We start from the raw sequence: 20626 nt of genomic DNA on the forward strand, positions 1-20626 counted from the left end.
ACACTAAAGAAACCGCACGCATGTAGGAGTCACAGGCTGGAGAAGCGTGCTCGCTGAGGGAGTAACTGCCCTGCAGGAGCCAAGTCTGGAAACTGGAAGCCAAACCCTTTCCTCCTACAACGTCTCTCCAGCGCCCTCTACTGAAAAAAATGTAGCATCATGTCAGTCAGCAAAGGAAGAATATTTAAAGGGCCAAACTACAATTTTATTTATTTTTTTTTTATTTTATTGTTTTTGTTTTTGTTTTTGTTTTTCATTTTTTTTGAGATGGAGTTTCGCTCTTTTCCAGGCTGGAGTGCAGTCGTGAGCCACCGTTCCCGGCGCTTTTTTTTTTTTTTCTTTTTAACAGTGTCCCTGGGTGGGTTAGAACCAAACTCCAGTTTCGCAGCTCAGAACAATGAGGTAATAGATAGCCGACACACTATATGATTCCATTTACGTGAAATTATAGAAAAGAAAAATTGAATTTATAGTAACAGAAAGCAGCCGGACGAGGTGCCTCACACCTGTAATCCCAGCAGGTTTGGGAGGCCGAGGCAGGCGGATCAATTGAGCTTAGGAGTTCAAGACCAGCCTGGCCAACATGGTGAAACCCCGTCTCTACTAAAAATACAGAAATTAGGCCGGGCGCAGTGGCTCAAGCCTGTAATCCCAGCACTTTGGGAGGCCGAGACGGGCGGATCACGAGGTCAGGAGATCGAGACCATCCTGGCTAACACGGTGAAACCCCGTTTCTACTAAAAACTACAAAAAACTAGCCGGGCGAGGTGGCGGCGCCTGTAGTTCCAGCTACTCGGGAGGCTGAGGCAGGAGAATGGCGTGAACCCGGGAGGCGGAGCTTGCAGTGAGCTGAGATCCGGCCACTGCACTCCAGCCTGGGCGACAGAGCGAGACTCCGTCTCAAAAAAAAACCTAGCCGGGCAAGGTGGCGGGCGCCTGTAGTCCCAGCTACTCGGGAGGCTGAGGCAGGAGAATGGTGTAAACCCGGGAGGCGGAGCTTGCAGTGAGCTGAGATCCGGCCACTGCACTCCAGCCTGGGAGACAGAGCGAGACTCCGTCTCAAAAAAAAAAAAAAAAAAAAAGACAGAAATTAGCCGGGCGTGGTAGTGCGTGCCTGTAATCCCAGCTACTCCGGAAGCTGAAGTAGAAAAATCTCTTGAACCTGGGAGGCAGAGGTTGCTGTGAGCCAAAATCGCACCACTGCACTCCAGCCTGGACGACAGAGCAATACCCTGTCTCAAAAAACCACCAAAAACAAAAACAAAAAAACGAAAAAATAAATAAATAAAAACAGAATAGTAGTTGCCGTTGGGTGGGAGTGGGGAGGTTGGCTGGGAAGGGATAAACCTTTTGGGGCAATAGAAATGTTCCATATCGGCTGGGGGCGGTTGGCTCACACCTGTAATCCCAGCATTTTGGGAAGCCGAGTTGGGTGGAGCACCTGAAGTCAGGAGTTCGAGACCAGCCTGGCCAACATGGTGAAACCCTGACTCTACTAAAGATACAAAGCTTAGCCAGGCGTGGTGATGCACACCTGTAATCCCAGCTACTCAGGAGGCTGAGGCAGGAGAATCCCTTGAACCTGGGAGGCAGAGGTTACAGTGAGCTGAGATCCTGCCACTGTATTGCAGCCTGGGCGACAGAGCAAGACTCTGTCTCAAAAAAAAAAAAAAGAAAAGAAAAGAAAGATATTATTTGGTTTCTTTCTCAAAGTAGCTGGACAGGCCAGGTGAAAATAGAAAGAAATGTCTAAGGAGCGCCAGCTATTCAGGTCTCCTCACTTCAGCTGCCAGACTAGGATGGAAGAAGCCTCAGATGACCCAGCCCCATCCATCTGATGGCAAAGGCACAAGTTCCCTAAATGAGGACCACATAGCTGATCCCAGTCTCCAGAACCATAAAAAACAAAGAAGAAGAAGAAGAATGGATTATTATAAATATACTCTGGCAAAAGTATACTCTGGACAAACCAAAAACAAACTGGTATCATGATTCACAGAGGTATTTTTTGTGCAGAATTTTCCAGTCAGTATAAAAAGGTCTCGGCCTCAAAAAAACTATACAATTTGAGAATCTGCTGAGGAAATACTTATAAGCTAACTCTTAATCATTTTCACAGATTCTTCTATTTTAAACTAGTCACATCTTTTGTTTGATGACTTTGAGCAAAGTTTTTGGACATCTTTTTGTTCCTTTCCATGGACTACCATATCTGTTTTTCTTGCTTTCATCATTTTTAGCAAACGTTGAGGGTTTTGGGTATGTGTTCTATTTTGGTGGTGGTGGTGGTGTTTTGTTTTTGTTTTTGGAGACAGTCTCACTCTGTCACCCAGGCTGGAATGCAGTAGTGCAATCATAGCTCACTGTACCCCTCAAACTCCTGGCCACAAGTAATCCTCTCACCTCAGCCTCCCGAGTATCTGGGACTATAAGTGCACACCACCAGGTCCAGCTAATTTTTTAATGTTTATTTTTTGTAGAGATGGGGTTTCACTATGTTGCCCAGGCTGGTCTCAAACCCCTGGGTTCAAGTGATCCTCTCACCTCAGCCTCCCAAAGTGCTGGGATGACACACATGAGCCATGGTACCCAGCCCATTTTTAGCAAACCTTTTATAGAAAGTGCACAAATTGCACAGCCTAATGAATCCCAGCACTTTGGGAGGCCGAGGGGGGCGGATCACAAGGTCAGGAGCTCAAGACCAGCCTGGCCAACATGGTGAAATCCCGTCTCTACTGAAAAAATAGTAATAATAATACAAAAATTAGCCAGGCATGGTGGCGTGCGCCTGTAATCCCAGCTACTCGGGAGGCTGAGGCAGGACAATTGCTTGAACCCAGGAGGCAGAGATTGCAGTGGGCCGAGATTGGGCCACTGCACTCCAGCCTGGGCAACAGAGACTCCATCTCAAAAAAAAAAAAGAAAAGAAAAAGAAAGACAGTCAAGCAGAGGCTGCATATTCTTTTATGATTCAGCCTCAGAAATCCCTTAGCAGGCCTGGCACAGTGGCTCATACCTGTAATCCCAGCACTTTGGGAGGCCAAGGCAACAGGATCACTTGAGCCCAGGAGGAGACCAGCCTGGGCAACATAGGGAGACCCCTCATTTCTAGAAAAAAAAAAAATATATATATATATATATAACAAACTTAGCTGGGCATGGTGGCATGTGTCTGCAGTCCCATCAGGAGGCTGAGTTGGGAGGATCGCTTGAGCCCAGGAGTTTGAGGCTTCAGTGAGCCATAATCACGCCACTACACTCCAACCCGGTGACAAAGTGAGACTTTGTCTCTTAAAGGGAGAGACAGAGAGAGAATGAAATCCACTTCTGCAGTGCTCTGAAAGTTGAGGCAGTTGCAAAGTCCTGCACGTGCCCAGGGGAGTAATGTGGACCCCACAGCTTCATGAGCAGTGGTGAACTTAAAGAGCATGTCAGATAGGAAATGTTATCATAGCCACTTTTGAAAAATACAGTCTGCCATAGCATCCTGGGTCTCTTTGGGTAGCTGAGTACCAGTAGCATTCCCCGGTCACTCTGATAGCCAGTAACCTTCCTCCAAATACACACTCTCCCAAAAACCCTGGAAGCAGGCAGTACCAGGCCCTACTTGTCCTATTGTGACCCAGCCAGTAGTTGGCATTCAACCTTGCAGTGGGTACTTTTCTACCTTTCACAAAAAAAAAAAAAATCCTCCAGAAGCCCCTCTCAGGCTTATTCTCCAAAATAAACCTGTCTTTGACTGTTTAACCACTTTTCGTGTTTCTTTCCTCTTTCCTTTTTTTTGAGACAGTTTCACTCTTGTTGCCCAAACTAGAGTGCAGTGGCTTACCACAACCTCTGCCTGCTGGGTTCAGGCGATTCTCTCACCAGCCTCCCAAGTAGCTGGGACTATAGGAGCATACCACCACACCTGACTAATTTTGTATTTTTAGTAGAGATGGGGGCTTCACCATTATGGCCAGGCTGGTCTCGAACTCCTGACCTCAGGTGATCCGACTGCCTTGGTCTCCCAAAGTTCTGAGATTATAGGCATAAGCCATCCTGCCCAGCCACAAACTTTTTTTTCCTTTTTTTTTAAAGACAGGGTCTCACTCTATCACCTGGGCTGGAATATAGTGGCCCCTTCATGACTCACCACAGCCTCAACCTCCCAGGCTCAGTGATCCTTCCCCTCAGCTCCCAAGTAGCTGGGACTACAGGTGCGTGACACTATACCTGACTAACTTTTTGTATTTTTTTTTTGTAGAGATGGGGTTTCGCCAGGTTGCCCAGGCTGGTCTTGGACTCCTGGGCTCAAGTGATCCTCCCACCTCAGCCTCCCAAAGTGCTGGGATTATAGGCGTGAGCCACCACACCACGGCCCCATACAAGCATTTAATATGGTTTGTGTGGTATAGCTGAGGGCTCATTCAGTACGTTTCTTGAACATCTCTGCTCCTTGGTGAAGTCTGGCTGTCTTCGTTGGGCGAGGGGCCCACCCCCAGCCCCAGAGATCTCCTTTTGCCAGTGGGAACACACTCCTAAGAAGAGTGGGAACCAAGAACTCCTCCTAACAAGAACTCCAGGGAACTAAACTCTGATGAGCATCACATCCATGCCAGGCAGGCTGGTAAACTTGTTTATAAACCTCAGGGAATTATTTATTTATTTTTGAGACAGAGTCGCTCTGTCACCCAGGCTGAAGTGCAGTGAGTGGTGTGGTCTCAGCTCGCTGCAACCTCCGCCTCCTGGGTTCAAGCACCGGGCCTCAGTGAACTATTAATGCAACTCAGAACCACCTGGAGAAAAGCAAAGCTTGGTCTTTGTAAAGTCTGTCTCCACAACTTCATTCTTTCTGCAGTAGGAATAAAGATGATGTCGGGGCTGGGCATGGTGGCTCACACCTGTGAAAATTAATATTTTTTAAATTAATGTGAAATACTAAATTATGCTAGTTTCCAAGATTATGACACATCATTTTAAAAAAGAGACAGCAACTATTTTATTTTATTTATTTATGTATTTATTTATTTATTCATTTTGAGGCAAAGTCTCGCTACGTTGCTCAGGCTGGAGTGCAGTGGCGCAATCTTGGCTCACTGCAACCTCTGCCTCCCGGGTTCAAGTGATTCTGCTGCCTCAGCCTCCTGAGTAGCTGGGATTACAGGCTCCCACCACTACGCCCGGCTAATTTTTGTAATTTCAGTAGAGACAGGTTTTGCCATGTTGGCCAGGCTGGTCTTGAACTCCTGACCTCAAGTGATCCACCTACCTCCACCTCCCAAAATATTGGGATTACAGACATGAGCCACCGCGCCCAGCTGACACAACTATTTTAGCTGTGACATTTTCATTTAGTGGCGTTTATTGGCCCTTATTAAGCCACTGTGCTGAGCATTTAAGCTGGATCAGCTCGTGAGTTCCATCATCTTGTTTAATGGGCAAAACTCTCCTTTGAGGGTGCCCTTTTTAAGAGGCTTTAATGATCTAATGCTTGTTATCTGCATGTGCCCAATAAGTGCTCAATTCATGTCAACTATTGTCATTTTTAAACAAATTAAGGTTTTATTTAAAAAAAAAAGAAATAAGCCTGTGTCAGGAAAGGAAAGTAGTCCATGAATGTAGCAAAAATTCCTGACATCATTTTTTTGAGACGGAGTCCAGGCTGGGGTGCAGAGGTGCGATCTCGGCTCACTGCAACCTCCACCTCCCGGGTTTAAGTGATTCTTCTGCATCAGCCTCCCTAGTAGCTGGGATTACAAGCGCCCACCACCAAACCCTGCTAATTTTTGTCTATTTTGCAGCGATGGGGTTTCGCCATGTTGCCCGGGCTCCTGACCTCAATTGATCAGCTTACCTAAGCCTCCCAAAGTGCTGGGATTACAGGTGTGAGCCACCACGCCCGGACTAATATTAAATTAATCACTCTTATTTAGGAGCCTGCAGGGGCTTTTCCTAAGTGCTTTAAAATACTTATTTCATCCTCACAACAGCCCTATGATGGAGGCACTGTTAGCCCCATTTTCAGAAAGGGAAACTGAGGTATAAAGAGATTAAGTGATTTGCCATTGCTTATATAATTTATAGCAAGAAGTGGAGCTGGAGCCAGGCACAGCGGCTCACACCTATAATCCCAGCACTTTGGGAGGCCAAGGCAGCAGGATCCTTTGAGCCCAAGAGTTCAAAACCAGCCTGGGCAACATGATGAAACCCTGTCTCTACTAACAACACCAAAATTAGCAAGGCCTAGTGGCATGCACCTGTAGTCCCAGCTAATCGGGAGGCTGAGGCACAAGAATCACTTGAACCTCGGAGCCGGAGGTTGTAGTGAGCTGAGACTGTGCCACTGCACTCCAGTCTGGGTGACAGAGGGAGACTCTGTCTCAAAAAAAAAAAGAAAAAAAAAAAAAAGAAAAGGTTTTAGGAAGAATGGAAGCAGAAAATACTGGGTAGATTGCTTTTTTGAGAAGTTTTACCACAAAGAGAAACAAAGACCCTGGATGCAGTGACTCATGCCTCTAATCCCAGCAGTTTGGGAGGCTGAGGTGGGAGGATCACTTGAGCCTGGGAGGTCAAGGCTGCAGTGAGCCGTGATCACACCACTGCACTCCCACCCAGCTACTTGGGAGGCTGAGGCAGGAGAATTGCTTAAACCCAGAAGGTGGAGGTTGCAGTGAGCCGAGATCACGCCATTACATTCCAGCCTGGGCAACAAGAGTGAAACTCTGTCTCAAAACAAAACAAAACAAAAAAACACATTCTTGGCTCGGCGTAGTGGCTCACACCTGTAATCCTAGCACTTTGGGAGGCTGAGGTGGGTGGATTACCTGAGGTGAGGAATTCGAGACCAGCTTGGCCAACATGGTGAAACCCCGTCTCTACTAAAAATACAAAAACTAGCCAAGCGTGGTGGCAGTCGCCTGTAATCCCAGCTACTTGGGAGGCTAAGGTAGGAGAATCGCTTAAACCCGGGAGGTAGAGGTTGCAGTGAGCTGAGATCGCGCCACTGCACTCCATCCTGGGTGACAGAGCGAGACTCCGTCTCAAAAAAGTAAATAAATAAAAAACACATTCTCTGCACACACCCCTTGCCCCCTTTGGCTTCTTCCTGCATGAGACCTGGGTTAAATCCAGCCTTCCTCTCCACCGTGCCTGCGCCCACACAGCTCAAGTGGGCTAAAAAACAACACAGCCCCCTGGCCAGGCTAACTTCAAGTCTGTGAACTTGACCCTCAGGCAGACTCCAATGCTGCCTGGCAGCCATATGACATTTCTCTGATCCCCTCCCTCCTCCTCTCTTCTAGACAACTAATTCACACCTTTTCCCTTCTCTCCTAATCCTTTCCAACACCTCCTCCCCCCGCTTCACTCTCCCTTGGCTTCTTATTTTGCAGAGAAAATGCAAGAGATGAAAAGTGAACTTCCACAGCCGCCCCTGCCTCTACCACCTACCTGCACCCATGCCCACACCCGTTTTCCTGCTGTGACTGTCCCATCACCTGCTCCCACCTTTCCACCCACTTCCAGCCACAGTCCCTGGTTCTCACCTCTCTCTGCTGCTCATTCAGTTTCCCCCAATGCACTGGATCTCCTGTCAGCCCACACAGCATCCTGTCTCCCATCTCAAAACAAACCCTCTCATTTTTTTTTTGCTTGTTTTTGTTTTGTTTTGTTTTGTTTTGAGACAGGATCTCACTCTGCTACCCAGGCTGGAGTGCAATGGCGTGATCTCAGCTCACGGCAACCTCTACTTCCTGGGTTCAAGCAGTTCTCCTGCCTCACAGCCTCCCGAGTAGCTGGGATTACAGGTGCCCGCCACCATACCCAGCTAATGTTTGTATTTTTAGTAGAGATGGGGTTTCACCATGTTAGCCAGGCTGGTCTCAAACTCCTGACCTCAAGTGATTTGCCCACCTTGGCCTCCCAACGTACTGGGATTACAGGTGTGAGCCACCTCGCCCAGCCCAAACCCTCTCTTGACCTCACCTCCCCTTCTAGCAACAGCCCCACTTTTTTTGCTATTCTTTTTATTTTATTTTATTTAGAGACAGGGTCTCACTTTGTTGCCCAGGCTGGAGTACAGCAGCACAGTCATAGCTCACTGCAGCCTCCAACTCCTGGGCTCAAGCGATTGTCCCACCTTAACCTCTGGAGTAGGTGGGACTACAGGTGTGCACCACCACACCTGGCTAGTTTTTTTTATTTTTTGTGCAGATGGAGTCTCACTGTGTTGCCCAGGCTGATCTCAAACTCCTGGCCTCAAGCAGTCCTCCCACCTTGCCTTCCCAAAGTGCTGGGATTATAGGCATGAGCCAGCATGCCAGATCAAGAATGTTTTTAATGGTTAACCATGGAATTTAAGCTGGCTAAGGAAGAAATGAGGGCATGGGAGGTGAGGGGGAGTGAAAAATGAAAGGGACAAAGGATGGGAGATCACAGTGGGTTGGAAGGATCGTGCGAGTTGGGCACTGGAGGGAATGAGGTGGAAAGAGAAAGTGATGAGTGGAGAGTGAGTGTGTGAAATTGAGGTTCTGAAGAGGCTGTTATTGAACAAGGCTTGGGTATGACCATGAGAGGGAGAGGTTGGGGAAGGATAAAGCCACTAGAGGGAGGTCAGGGAGCAGAGAGGTTGGGGCTGCAGCAGAACTATCTATCTGGTTATAGAAATCACTGAGAATGATGCTAAGAGCAGCGGGAGCGGCCGTGAGCCCAGAGCTAAAATTAGGGAGAAGACAGGAGTCATGATCTGGGTCAGCAGATGACGCACGAGGCAAGGTAGTGATGAGATTCATGGCTGGGGGTTTTGGGGAGGGTGGAGGGAGAATGGTCAGGAAGCAGCTCCCAGGAGCACAGAGACCTCTCCACTTGGAAGGCCCACAAGAGAGCTGGGTTCCAGTTAGAGCAAGAAGGTAGTAGGAATGTTCAGAGAAGTAACTGAGGCAAGAAGACATTTTGCTGAAGATGGGTCATGGGTTCCAAAGGTTACAGTAGTTGGAACACATTGGGGTATGGGGTAGCAATGGTTTCTTCCACAGTGGGTTTCCTTGTGGGTCTGTAACCCAACCCAGGTTTGGCAGCTCGACACTTGAAAGCCAAACTCAGGCCAGGCATGGTGGCTCATGCCTGAAATCCCAGCATTTTGGGAGGCTGAGATAGATGGATCACTTGAGGTCAGGGGTTCGAGACCAGCTGGCCAACATGGTGAAACCCCATCTCTATACAGAAATTACTGGCTCGGTGTGGTGGCACACACCTGTAATTCCAGCTACTTGGGAGGCTGAGGCAGGAGAATAGCTTGAACCTGGGAGGCGGAGGTCGCAGTGAGCCGAGATTGTGCCACTGCACTCAAGCCTGGGCAATAGAGTAAGACTCAGTTTTAGAAAAGAAAGCCAGCCGGGCACGGTGCCTCACGCCTGTAATCCCAGCACTTTGGGAGGCCGAGGCGGGCAGATCACAAGGTCAGGAGATTGAGACCACGGTGAAACCCTGTCTCCACTAAAAATACAAAAAATTAGCCGGGCGCAGTGGCGGGCACCTGTAGTCCCAGCTACTCAGGAGGCTGAGGCAGGAGAATCGTGTGAACCCGTGAGGCGGAGCTTGCAGTGAGCTGAGATCGTGCCGCTGCGCTCCAGCCTAGGGGACAGAGCGAGACTCCGTCTCAAAAAAAAAAGCCAAGCTCAGGCCGGGCGCGGTGGCTCACGCCTACAATCCCAGCACTTTGGGAGGCCGAGGTGGGTGGATCACCTGAGGTCCAGAGTTCGAGACCAGCCTGGCCAACATGATGAAACTCCGTCTCTCCTAAAGATAGAAAAATTAGCCAGGTGTGGTGGCGCATTCCTGTAGTCTCGGCTACTCGGGAGGCTGAGGCAGGAGAACCACTTGAACCTGGGAGACAGAGGTTGCAGTGAGCCGAGACGGGCCACTGCACTCCAGCCTGGGTGACAGAGTAAGATGAGACTCTGCCTCAAAAAAAAAAAAAAAAAAAAAAAAACCCAAACTCAAGAGAGACGACAGTTGGTGGGAGGAAAAGCAAGTTTATTTGGAGAGCCAGCAAACTGAGAACACAGTGGACTATCATCCTAAAGTACCATCTTAAATCAGTACAATTTTTTTTTTTTTTTTAAGGGCAGAGGGAAGAGAAGGGCATTGTGATCAAGAGGTGACCAACAGGCCAGGCGCAGTGGCTCATACCAATCCCAGCACTTTGGGAGGCTGAGGCAGGAGGATCACTTGAGCCCAGGAGTTCAAGACCAGCCAGGGCAATGCAGTGAGAGACCCCATCTCTACAAAAATACATATAAAATAAAAAACTAGCTGGGCATAGTGGCATGCACCTATAGGCCCAGCTACTTGAGGGCCTTGAGCCCTCAAGGCAGGAGGCAGGAAGATCACTCAAGCCCAGGAGGTACAGGCTGTAGTCCTGGTTTCTAGCTCCATAAAAAAGTAATAACAATAAAATAATGAGGTGACCACTGCAGACATCTGGGTGCCAGCTAGGGTCCGAGGAGGTTGGTGACTTCTTTGTCCTTGGTTGGGTCACAGTGCTTCTATAAATCTTTGACAAAACATAGTTATTTACATACTTCTTTAATCCCAGAGTTAGTTTTAAAAACTACATGATTGCTGTTTTTGCATATTATCTCAGCGCTCTAAAATTATCCTAGCCTATGTGCAGAAATGGGTAAAATCCCCTTAAACAAAAATGGGATTAGTTATGTTAGTTATTTTGCCGTTTCACTGGTCATATACGTGAAGCTCTTAGCCTGACACAAGTGAACGACAGACGGAAGCTGTGATCAGTGGTCCTGACGGGGGTCAGAGTCTTGCCCAAGGGGGAAAGATGGGGAGAGGCCCAGAATCAGAGAGGGGAATGGGTCCCTGGTTGCCCATGGACCTAATGGGGTTTCTCGAGCTGCAGGGGCCTTGCGCCCTGGGAGGCAAAGTGGGGGGGGGGGCCTGGCTGCGCTGACCCGCCTACCGACCCCTCTCTACCTGCAGGACTCCGGCTGCTAGAGATGGGCGCCCGGCTCTCGCGGCGACGGCTGCCGGCGGACCCGTCCCTGGCCCTGGACGCGCTGCCCCCGGAGCTGCTGGTGCAGGTTCTAAGCCACGTGCCTCCACGCGCCTTGGTCACGCGATGCCGCCCAGTGTGCCGCGCCTGGCGCGACATAGTGGACGGGCCCACCGTGTGGCTGCTGCAGCTGGCCCGCGACCGCAGCGCCGAAGGCCGCGCACTCTATGCAGTGGCCCAACGCTGCCTGCCCAGCAACGAAGACAAGGAGGAGTTCCCGCTGTGTGCCCTGGCGCGCTACTGTCTGCGCGCGCCCTTCCGCCGCAACCTCATCTTCAATTCCTGCGGAGAGCGTGGGTGCAGGGAGCGGTGCCCAGGAGGCTGGGGGTGGGGGCCGGGGTGAGCGAGACAGGGGCGGGGCCAGGGCAGAGTCTGAGACAGATGTAGCCAATGGGCGAGACCGCTGGAGGAGCCAGGGGTCAGGGCTGAGGGGCACAGTGCCTGGGCTGTAGGTCAGGTGGGCGGGGCTGAAGACCATGGAGCCAGGAATCGGGACAAGTGGACGGGGCAAGGCAGGAAGACCCTGGCTGGGTCAGGGGAGAAAGCAGGCAGTTTGATATGCAGAGGGGATGCAGAACAGGGCAGAGGCCAGGCGCGGTGGGAATGGCAACGCTTTGGGAGGCCAAGGCAGGAGGATTGCTTAAGCCTAGGAGTTCGAGGCTGCAGTGAGCTATGATTGTGCCATTGCACAACAGCCTGGGTGACAGAAACCTTGTCTTCAAAAAAACAAAACAAAACAAAAAAAAGGGTGGGGCGCAGTAGCTCACGCCTGTAATCCCAGAATTTTGGGAGGCGATGGTGGGAGGATCGCTTGAGGCCAGGAGCTCGAGACCAGCCTGAGCAACAAAGTGAGATTCTGTCTCTAAAAATTTTGAAAATTAGGCCGGGCGCGGTGGCTCATGCCTGTAATCCCAGCACTTTGGGAGGCTGAGGCAGGCGGATCACCTGAGGTCAGGAGTTCGAGACCAGCCTGGCCAACATGGTGAAACCCCGCCTGTACTAAAAATACAAAAATTAGCCAGGCGCGGTGACAGGCATCTGTAATCCCAGCTACTGAGGAGGCTGAGACAGGAAAATCGCTTGAACCCGGGAGGCGGAGGTTACAGTGAGCTGAGATCATGCCATTGCACTCCAATCTGGGCAGCAAGATCAAAAGTCCGTCTCAAAAAAAAAAATTTAAAATATTAAATTAGCCAGGCATGCACCTGTGGTCCTAGCTACTCTGGAGGCTGATATGGGAGGATCGCTTGAGCTCAGGAGTTAGAGGCTGCAGTGAGCCATGATGGAGCCACTGCACTCCAGCCTGCGCGATAGAGACCCTGTCTCTCTCTGTCTCTCTCTCTCTCTCTGTCTCTCTCTCTCTCTCTGTCTCTCTCTCTCTCTCTCTCTCTCTCTCTCTCTCACACACACACACACACACACACACACACACACACAGTGAAGAGCACGACTGAAGGAGAAAGAGCAAGTAAGGGTGACTGAAGAGAAGCTGAGTGGATGGGCAAGGCTGAGAGTCGCAGTTCTGGGGGAGGACCAGGAATACAGGATAATGGGAGGAGGAGTCGGTAGGAGAAACCAGGGAGGATTGGAGCACAAGAGGGACAGGCTGGTGGACAGCACAAGCTGGTGGTTGCTGAGTCTCTGCTGGGCAGGCTGGCAGGTAAATCATATGTTCAACTCTTGTTTTCCCACAGAGGGCTTCAGAGGCTGGGAGGTGGAGCACGGCGGGAATGGCTGGGCCATAGAAAAGAACCTAACACCAGTACCTGGAGCTCCTTCGCAGACCTGTTTCGTGACCTCTTTCGAGTGAGTGGCCCAAGTGAGAGGCCCCAATCCCTGGGGCAAGGGCCCCAGAGAGAGAAAGGGACCCTACAGCCCACACTGTCCTCATTGCCACCTTCACCCTCTCCTTCCCCATTTATTCATTGATTCATTCCATCAATCAACAAATTCTTATTGAGGGTACTGTTTTATATGCCAGAGATACAAGAAAAAATCAGGAAGGTTAGCAACCACAGGCAGTAATGCTCTGTGCATCATCGCCTGCAGTTTGTGAGACAACAGCAAGACCAGTTTGATCTAAAGACAAGGTTTTGGGCCAGGCACGGTGGCTCTCGCCTGTAATCCCAGCACTTTGGGAGGCCGAGGCGGGCAGATCACTTGAGGTCAGGAGTGCGAGACCAGCCTGGCCAACAGGAGGAAACCCCGTCTCTACTAAAAAGACAAAATTAGCTGGACGTGGTGGCACGCACCTGTAGTCACAGCTACTGGGGAGGCTGAGGCAGGAGAATTGCTTGAACCCAGGAGGCAAATGTTGCAGTGAGCCGAGATCACACCACTGCACTCCAGCCTGAGCAACAGAGTGAGACTCTGTCTCAAAAAAAAAAAAAAAAAAGCCGGGCACGGTGGCTCAAGCCTGTAATCCCAGCACTTTGGGAGGCCGAGACGGGTGGATCACGAGGTCAGGAGATCGAGACCATCCTGGCTAACACGGTGAAACCCTGTCTCTACTAAAAACTACAAAAAAAAAACTTGCTGGGCGACGTGGCGGACACCTGTAGTCCCAACTACTTGGGAGGCTGAGGCAGGAGAATGGCGTAAACCCGGGAGGCGGAGCTTGCAGTGAGCTGAGATCCGGCCACTGCACTCCAGCCTGGGCAGCAGAGCGAGACTCCGTCTCAAAAAAAAAAAGAAAAAAGTGAACATGGCAGATTAGCATCCAAGATGGAGTCATTCTTGCCTCCACAAGGGGTTACTCTGTACTAGACACTTTACATATAATTCTGGCAACAACCCTGTGACATAGATACTATTATTGCCCCCACTTTATAGTAGGAAAGTGAAGGCCGGGCATGGTGGCTCATGCCTGTAATCCCAGCACTTTGGGAGGCCGAGGTGGGAGGATCTCTTGAGCCCAGGAGTTCGAGGTTGCAGTGAGCTAGGATCATGGCACTGCACTCCAGCCTGGCGACAGAATAAGACCTTGACTCAAAAGAAAAAAAAAGAGAGAAATAATCTGTTCCCCATGGAATGATGATGCCATCTCTACGGTTTATGAAGTTTCTGTGCATACCTAGGTCTATCCCTGGCACTCTGATTTTTTTTGTTTTCATTTTTTGAGACAGAGTCTCATTTTGTTGCCCAGGCTAGAGTGCACTAGTGCAATCTCCATTCACTGCAGCCTCTGCCTCCTGGGTTTCAGTGATTCTCCTTCCTCAGCCTCCCAAGTAGCTGGGACTACAGGGGTGCGCCACCATGCCTATCCAATTTTTTTGTTTGTTTGTTTTTGTTTTTGAGATGGAGTCTCACTCAGTCACCCAGGCTGGAGTGCAGTGGCACGATCTCGGCTCACTGCAAGCTCCGCCTCCCAGATTCATGCCATTCTCCTGCCTCAGCCTCCCAAGTAGTTGGGACTACAGGCGCCCGCCACCATGCCTGGCTAATTTTTTGCATTTTTAGTAGAGACGGGGTTTCACCGTGTTAGCCAGGATGGTCTCAATCTCCTGACATTGTGATCCACCTGCCTCGGCCTCCCAAAGTGCTGGGATTAGAGGCGTGAGCCACCGCGCCCGGCCTAATTTTTGTATTTTTTGTAGAGAAGAAGTTTCACCATATTGGCCAGGCTGGTCTCAAACTCCTGACCTCCAGTGATCCACCTGCCTTGGACTCTCAAAAGTGCTGGGATTACAGGCCTAAGCCACTGCGCTCGGCCAGTTCCTGGCGCTCTGTTCTATTCCGTTGGTCAACTTACCTGTCCTTCCACCAATACTGCACAATGTATGTGATTATGGCACATTCTAATTTGAGGTGAAGGGCTGTTTACAAAGTTGTTGGCAGGAGTCCCTGAGCTAGTAACAGTTAGGGAAGGAACATTACCACCCCTAGATTACTAGAGGTGAGGGGAGGAAACAGTTACTGAAAAATGAGAAGAGAGTGCTGTGGAGCTGTGCTTTTTCCTTGGGGGACAAGGCAGTCCCTTGAGAAGGACCCAAGAGGATATATACCCTGATTTTAGTCACCTCCTTCACTTCCATCCCCTGCTGAAGCATCCCATTGGCTGATCCAACAGGAAGCAATAGGTGACAGAGACCAGGCCATCCAGCTTTAGACCCGGGGCCCTCGCACTTTAGGCGGCCCACCACAGAGCTCCCCGCTCACACGTCTAGTATGTGGCCTTCATTTGTACTCATGTCTTATGCCACATAGATGAGGGTCAGGCTTTCATAGAGGTCAGCTGCCTGGAGCCCGCAGCAGGGTGGAGAATGGCAAAGGGAATCCAAGAGGCCCAGGAGAGATGTATAGCCCATCATACATCTTCAGGTCTGCTAAAGCAAACCCCGAGGGCTGCTTTAGAGAAGGTTATCAAGGGCGGCTTCTTGGAGGAGGTGGTTTCTGACTGCGCCTTGAATGCCAGGACTGTGTGCCCTGCCTACTGCCATCTCTCCTTCCCAGATGGTGCTCCAAGAGGCAGCTTGTGGACCTGGTGATGGAAGGTGTGTGGCAGGAGCTACTGGACAGCGCCCAGATTGAGATCTGTGTGGCTGACTGGTGAGTGAGGAGCGGCACCCCTGCCCTGGAGCAGCAGCAGGCTTGGCAGCGGTTCTGCAGCAGGGGCTCATTTCCCGCCCCGTCCACCCCATGGGTAGCGGCTGTCACTGTGCACCCTTTGTGATGACACTGACAGGCGAAGTGATGCAGAGCCAGGGAGGAGAGAGCTTTGGAGAAGCCGGAACCCCCACTCTGTACTCCTGCCCACCCTCATCTCAGCAGGCCGGGGTGGTCCACAGGGGGCCACTGACTGGCTCGATACCCCTCTGAAACGAGACATCTCCCCCGAGCCCTTTGTGGATGCCTCTGAAGGGGTGGGAGCATGGTGCCCTGTGAGCTGAGGCTCAGGGAGCATAGTTGGGACAGGACTGGCTTCAGAGCCTGCAGGCTTAGGATGAATGCCTTCTTCCCAAAACACCCAGGTTCTGCCCAAAGCATTCCAGCTCCTCCTTCAGGAAGCTCCTCCTTCATGGCTCCTCCATAGAAAATCTGGTCTCTTCCCTGGGGCTCTGGCTCCTCCCTGAAGTCATCAGGCACCTGCCCTGCATTGTGGTTCTTCCCCAGAGCATCTTTTCCCATCCCCCAACTACCCACCCAAAAGCCTCCAGAATCAACCCCAGGACCACACAGGCTCCTCCCCCAGGACCACCCCAGCTCTTCCCCTGCTCTGGCTCCATCTAGGACCACTCAGGCCCCTCCCCCAGGCTCAGGCTCCTCCTCTAGGTTCTGGCTTCACCCCAGGACCACCCAGACCCCTCCCCCAGGCTCTGGCTCCACCCTCGGATCACCCAGGCTCTTCCCCCAGGTTCTGGCTCCACCCCAGAACCACCAAGCCTCCTCCCATAGAGGTTCCCAAGCCAGGACGTCTCCACATGTGGTCCAGATGTGCAGAACCCTTATCAAGATGCGGGAAGGCCCAGCCCTCAGCCTCCCGCCCTGAAACCCAGAATGCTGGCTGGGTGACGGGGGCATAGAGGCTGACTGCTGCCTGGCAGGTGGGGTGCTCGAGAGAACTGCGGCTGCGTCTACCAGCTCCGGGTCCGCCTTCTGGACGTGTATGAAAAGGAAGTGGTCAAGTTCTCAGCCTCCCCTGACCCGGTCCTTCAGTGGACTGAGAGGGGCTGCCGACAGGTGGGTCCAGACTACCTTCCAGCTCCCCCCGACCCCCTAGAGGCACACACACCCAGCCTCTTGTCTGCGTGGTTTCTCTTCTGTCACCGCTGGATATTTGTAATAACAGCTAAGAAGTATTGAACCCTTCTTACATCCCAAGCCCTGTGTCAAGAGGCTTACATATTGATTCATTTCATTAGCACAACAGCTTAATGTTCAACAAACACTGATTGAGCACCTACTGTGTGCTGGGCACCACTCTAGGTGCTGGAAATGCAGCGGTGAAGCAAAATCCTATCTCCATTCTAGAGTTGAGGAAACAGAGGCACAGGGAGGTTATGTGACTGGCCCAGTGCAGAGCCAGACTCAAGCCCAGTCTGGCCCCAAGACTATGCTGTCTTGATCCTCACACCTCAGTTACCAAAGTAAATGTTTCGACTGGGCACGGTGGCTCATACCTGTAATCCCACCACTTTGGGAGGCCAACATGGGAGGACAGCTTGAGGGCAGGAGTTTGAGACCAGCCTGGGCCATATAGCGAGACCCCCATCTCTACAAAGAAATTAAAAATTAGACCGGCATGGTGACTTGAGCTTGTAGTCTCAGCTACTCAGGAAGCTGAGGTGGGAGGATGGTTGGAGCCCAGTTGGTCGAGGCTGCAGTGAGCTATGATCTTGCCACTGCACTCCAGCCAGGGCAACAGACAGAGACCCTAACTAAAAAAAATAATAATAATAATAATGAGTTAGATCACAAGTCTCCCTGCTTGTAATGCTCCTGTGGCTACATCTCACAGTAAAACCCAAAGTTATGCAGCCACGGAAAAGAAATGAAGCACCAATTCACGCTGCAACGTGGATAAACTTTGAAAACACGATGCTGAAAGAGGCCAGACATGAAACGACAAATACTGTATGATTCCACATATATGAAATGTACACTAAGAAGACTGGTGACTGCCAGGGGTTTGGGGAGGGAGGACTTGGAAGTGACAGCTCACGGATGCAGAGTTTCTTCCTGGGGTGATGGGAATGCTCTAGAAGTAGGTAGTGGTGATGGCCACATAACATCACAAATCAACTAAAAACCACTGAATTGTACACTTTAAAAAGTGAATTTTGGGCCAGGTGTGGTGGCTCATGCCTGTAATCCCAGCACTTTGGGAGGCCAAGGCGGGTGGGTCACTTGAGGCCAGGAGTTCAAGACCAGCCTGGCCCACGTGGTGAAACCCTGTCTGTTTAACAAATTAGCCAGGCATGGTGGTGAGCGCCTGTAATCCCAGCTTCTGGGGAGACTGAGGCAGGAGAATCTCTTGAACTGGGGGAGGTGGAGGTTGCAGTGAGCTGAGATCATGCCACTGCACTCCAGCTGGGCAATGGAGCAAGTCGTGGCATCAAAATAAATAATTAAAATAAAATGGTAAATTTTGGCCAGACACAGTGACTCACACCTGTAATCCCAGCACTTTGGGAGACCAAGGCGGGTGGATCACCTGAGGTCAGGAGTTCAAGACCAGCCTGACCAACATGGAGAAACCCCCACCTCTACTAAAAATACAACAATTAGCTGGGCGTGGTGGTACGTGCCTGTAATCCCAGCTACTCAGGAGGCTGAGGCAGGAGAATCACTTGAACCTGCAAGGCGGAGGTTGCAGTGAGCCAAGATCGTGCCACTGTACTCCAGCCTGGGTGACAGAGTGAGACTCCATCTCAAAAATAAATAAGTAAATGAAAAGTTTGTTTTATGAAAATTTTATCTCGACTTTTTTAAATTGAAAAAAAAAAAAAAGCTAAAGTCCTCCTGTGGCCCACAAGGCCATGATCTGCCCATGACCTCCCTGACCCCTCTCTTCTCCCCTCACTCAGCTCCAGGCATGTTCCCACCTCGGGACCTTTGCACAGGCCGTTCCTGCTGCCTGGGACACCCTCCCTCCAGAGCCCCTCCTGGCTCCCTCCCCTCCTTCAGGTGTCACCTCTGTGGGGCCTTTGCTAACTCACTGTACTCACATTCCTGCCACCTTCCTGGCAGAATGCCCTGGCCCCTCACCCCCACCTATGTCCAGTGGCCAGGCCCCTGCTAGAATGGCAGTTCCACCAGGGCGGGGTCCTTTTCCCGCTTTCTTCGCTGCTCCATCCCCAGTACCTAGTGCAGGACTGGCACCTCCTCAGTCCTTGGGGCCTATCTGTTAAGGTGGAGGAAGAGAAGGGGCCCGCAGGCCCTCACCCTCTCACTCCCCGTCCCCCTGCAGGTCTCCCACGTCTTCACCAACTTTGGCAAGGGCATCCGCTACGTATCTTTTGAGCAGTACGGGAGAGACGTGAGTTCCTGGGTGGGGCACTACGGTGCCCTTGTGACCCACTCCAGCGTGAGGGTCAGGATCCGTCTGTCCTAGCGACTGGACTACCGCCTGACGTCGTCAGTCAAGACCAGCCTTGCAGCCAGGTGCGGTGGCTCACACCTGTGGAATCCCAGCACTTCAAGAGGCCAAGGTGGGAGGATCACTGGAGCTCAGGAGTTCAAGACCAGCCTGGGCAACATACTGAGACCCTGTCTCCACAAATAATTTTTACAAAATTCGCCAGGCATGGTGGTGCCGCCTGTAGTCCCAGCTACTCGGGAGGCTTGGGTGGGAGGATTGCCTGAGTCCAGGAGGTTGAGGCTACAGTGAGCCGTGATTTCACCACTGCACTCCAGCCTGGGCAAGAAAGCAAGACCCTGTATCAAAGAAAAAAAAAAAAAAAAAGACAAGCCTTGCAGCCAGAAGCCAGAGGATACCCAGGGACAGTAGGGGGGTCCCATGTGGCTGGTTCTCAGTACACCTTCCATGAACCTGCTTGCTGCTGCTTCAGCGTGGTGGCCAACATGCTGTGTGACAAACTAGGCTGTTCACAGCTTTCTCAGCCCCCTAGAAGGGGGGTGTCAGGAAAGAGACATTTAGTTCATTTGCCTGCAAACTGTCTTCTCCTGCAAGGATCTCAGTAGACTCAGTCACAAAACAAAGGCTAACCCAGGATTTGTACCGGGGGAAGGCCGCCGACGCAGGAGGCCGAGACTTGCCGGCATGTTTTGGGGGTAATGGTGACTGGCAGGCAGCAGAGGTCCGCTGAGGCAGTCAGTCTGTCCTTGAGACCAACAGGATCATCTGCTGTTTGGGAATCTCTGGTGTTGGGAACAGGCTCCCAGATCTGGCCATAAACTGGCCCCAAAACTGGCCATAAACAAAATCTCTGCAGCACTGTGACAGGTTCGTGATGGCCATGACCCCAACGCTGAAAGTTGTGGGTTTACCGGAATGAGGGCAAGGAACACCTGGCCCACCCAGGGCGGAAAACCGCTTAAAGGGGTTCTTGAACCACAAACAATAGCATGAGCGATCTGTGCCTTAAGGACATGCTCCTGCTGCAGATAACTAACCACAGCCCATCCCTTTATTTCCTGTAAGAAATGCTTTTAGTTACTCTATAATCTATAGAAACAATGCTTATCACTGGCTTGCTGTTAATAAATAATGTGGGTAAATCTCTGTTCGAGGCTCTCAGCTCTGAAAGCTGTGTGACCCCTGATTTCCCACTCCACACCCTATATTTCTGTGTGTGTGTCTTTAATTCCTCTAGCACCACTGGGTTAGGGTCTCCACGACCCAGCTGGTCTCGGCACTCTGGGATCCCGCCATGGGGCTGTGTAACCAGCCATCTCCGTGCAACATGCCCAGCACTGCCCATCAGCATCTCCTGTTCGGGTCAGGCTGGTGCCTCTCATCAGAATTCCAGAATTCCATCAGAGGCCAAGTTCCCCACCCCCACCTCCTGCCCTTGCTTTGGGGGCAACTTCCTGCAAGGTGACACTGCCTCTTCTCCACACTCCTGTATACAGACTCCTGGAGCGAGGTGTGCTATGAGGAAAAGCTCTCCTGTC

At 51.1% G+C, this 20626-nt stretch overlaps 1 protein-coding gene across 2 annotated transcripts in view; it reads left to right on the plus strand.

The window, feature by feature from the left end:
- FBXO17 (F-box protein 17) overlaps positions 1–20293 on the plus strand; it is a 34176-nt gene extending 13883 nt beyond the window's left edge. Inside the window, exons 2-6 of one of the 2 annotated variants that reach the window (XM_023229313.2) lie at positions 10978–11343; positions 12745–12856; positions 15503–15598; positions 16594–16729; positions 18960–20293. In XM_023229313.2, the coding sequence (XP_023085081.1) occupies positions 10995–11343; positions 12745–12856; positions 15503–15598; positions 16594–16729; positions 18960–19103 (837 nt within the window). In that variant the 5' untranslated portion in view covers positions 10978–10994 and the 3' untranslated portion in view covers positions 19104–20293. Of the gene's footprint in view, positions 1–10977; positions 11344–12744; positions 12857–15502; positions 15599–16020; positions 16730–18959 lie in introns of those variants that run through there. The other variant, XM_023229312.2, reaches the window with a different exon arrangement.
- Positions 20294–20626: the final 333 nt, after the last annotated feature.

The sequence above is a fragment of the Piliocolobus tephrosceles genome, chromosome 21 (assembly GCF_002776525.5).
Source record: "Piliocolobus tephrosceles isolate RC106 chromosome 21, ASM277652v3, whole genome shotgun sequence".
Classification (NCBI taxonomy): Eukaryota; Metazoa; Chordata; class Mammalia; order Primates; family Cercopithecidae; genus Piliocolobus; species Piliocolobus tephrosceles.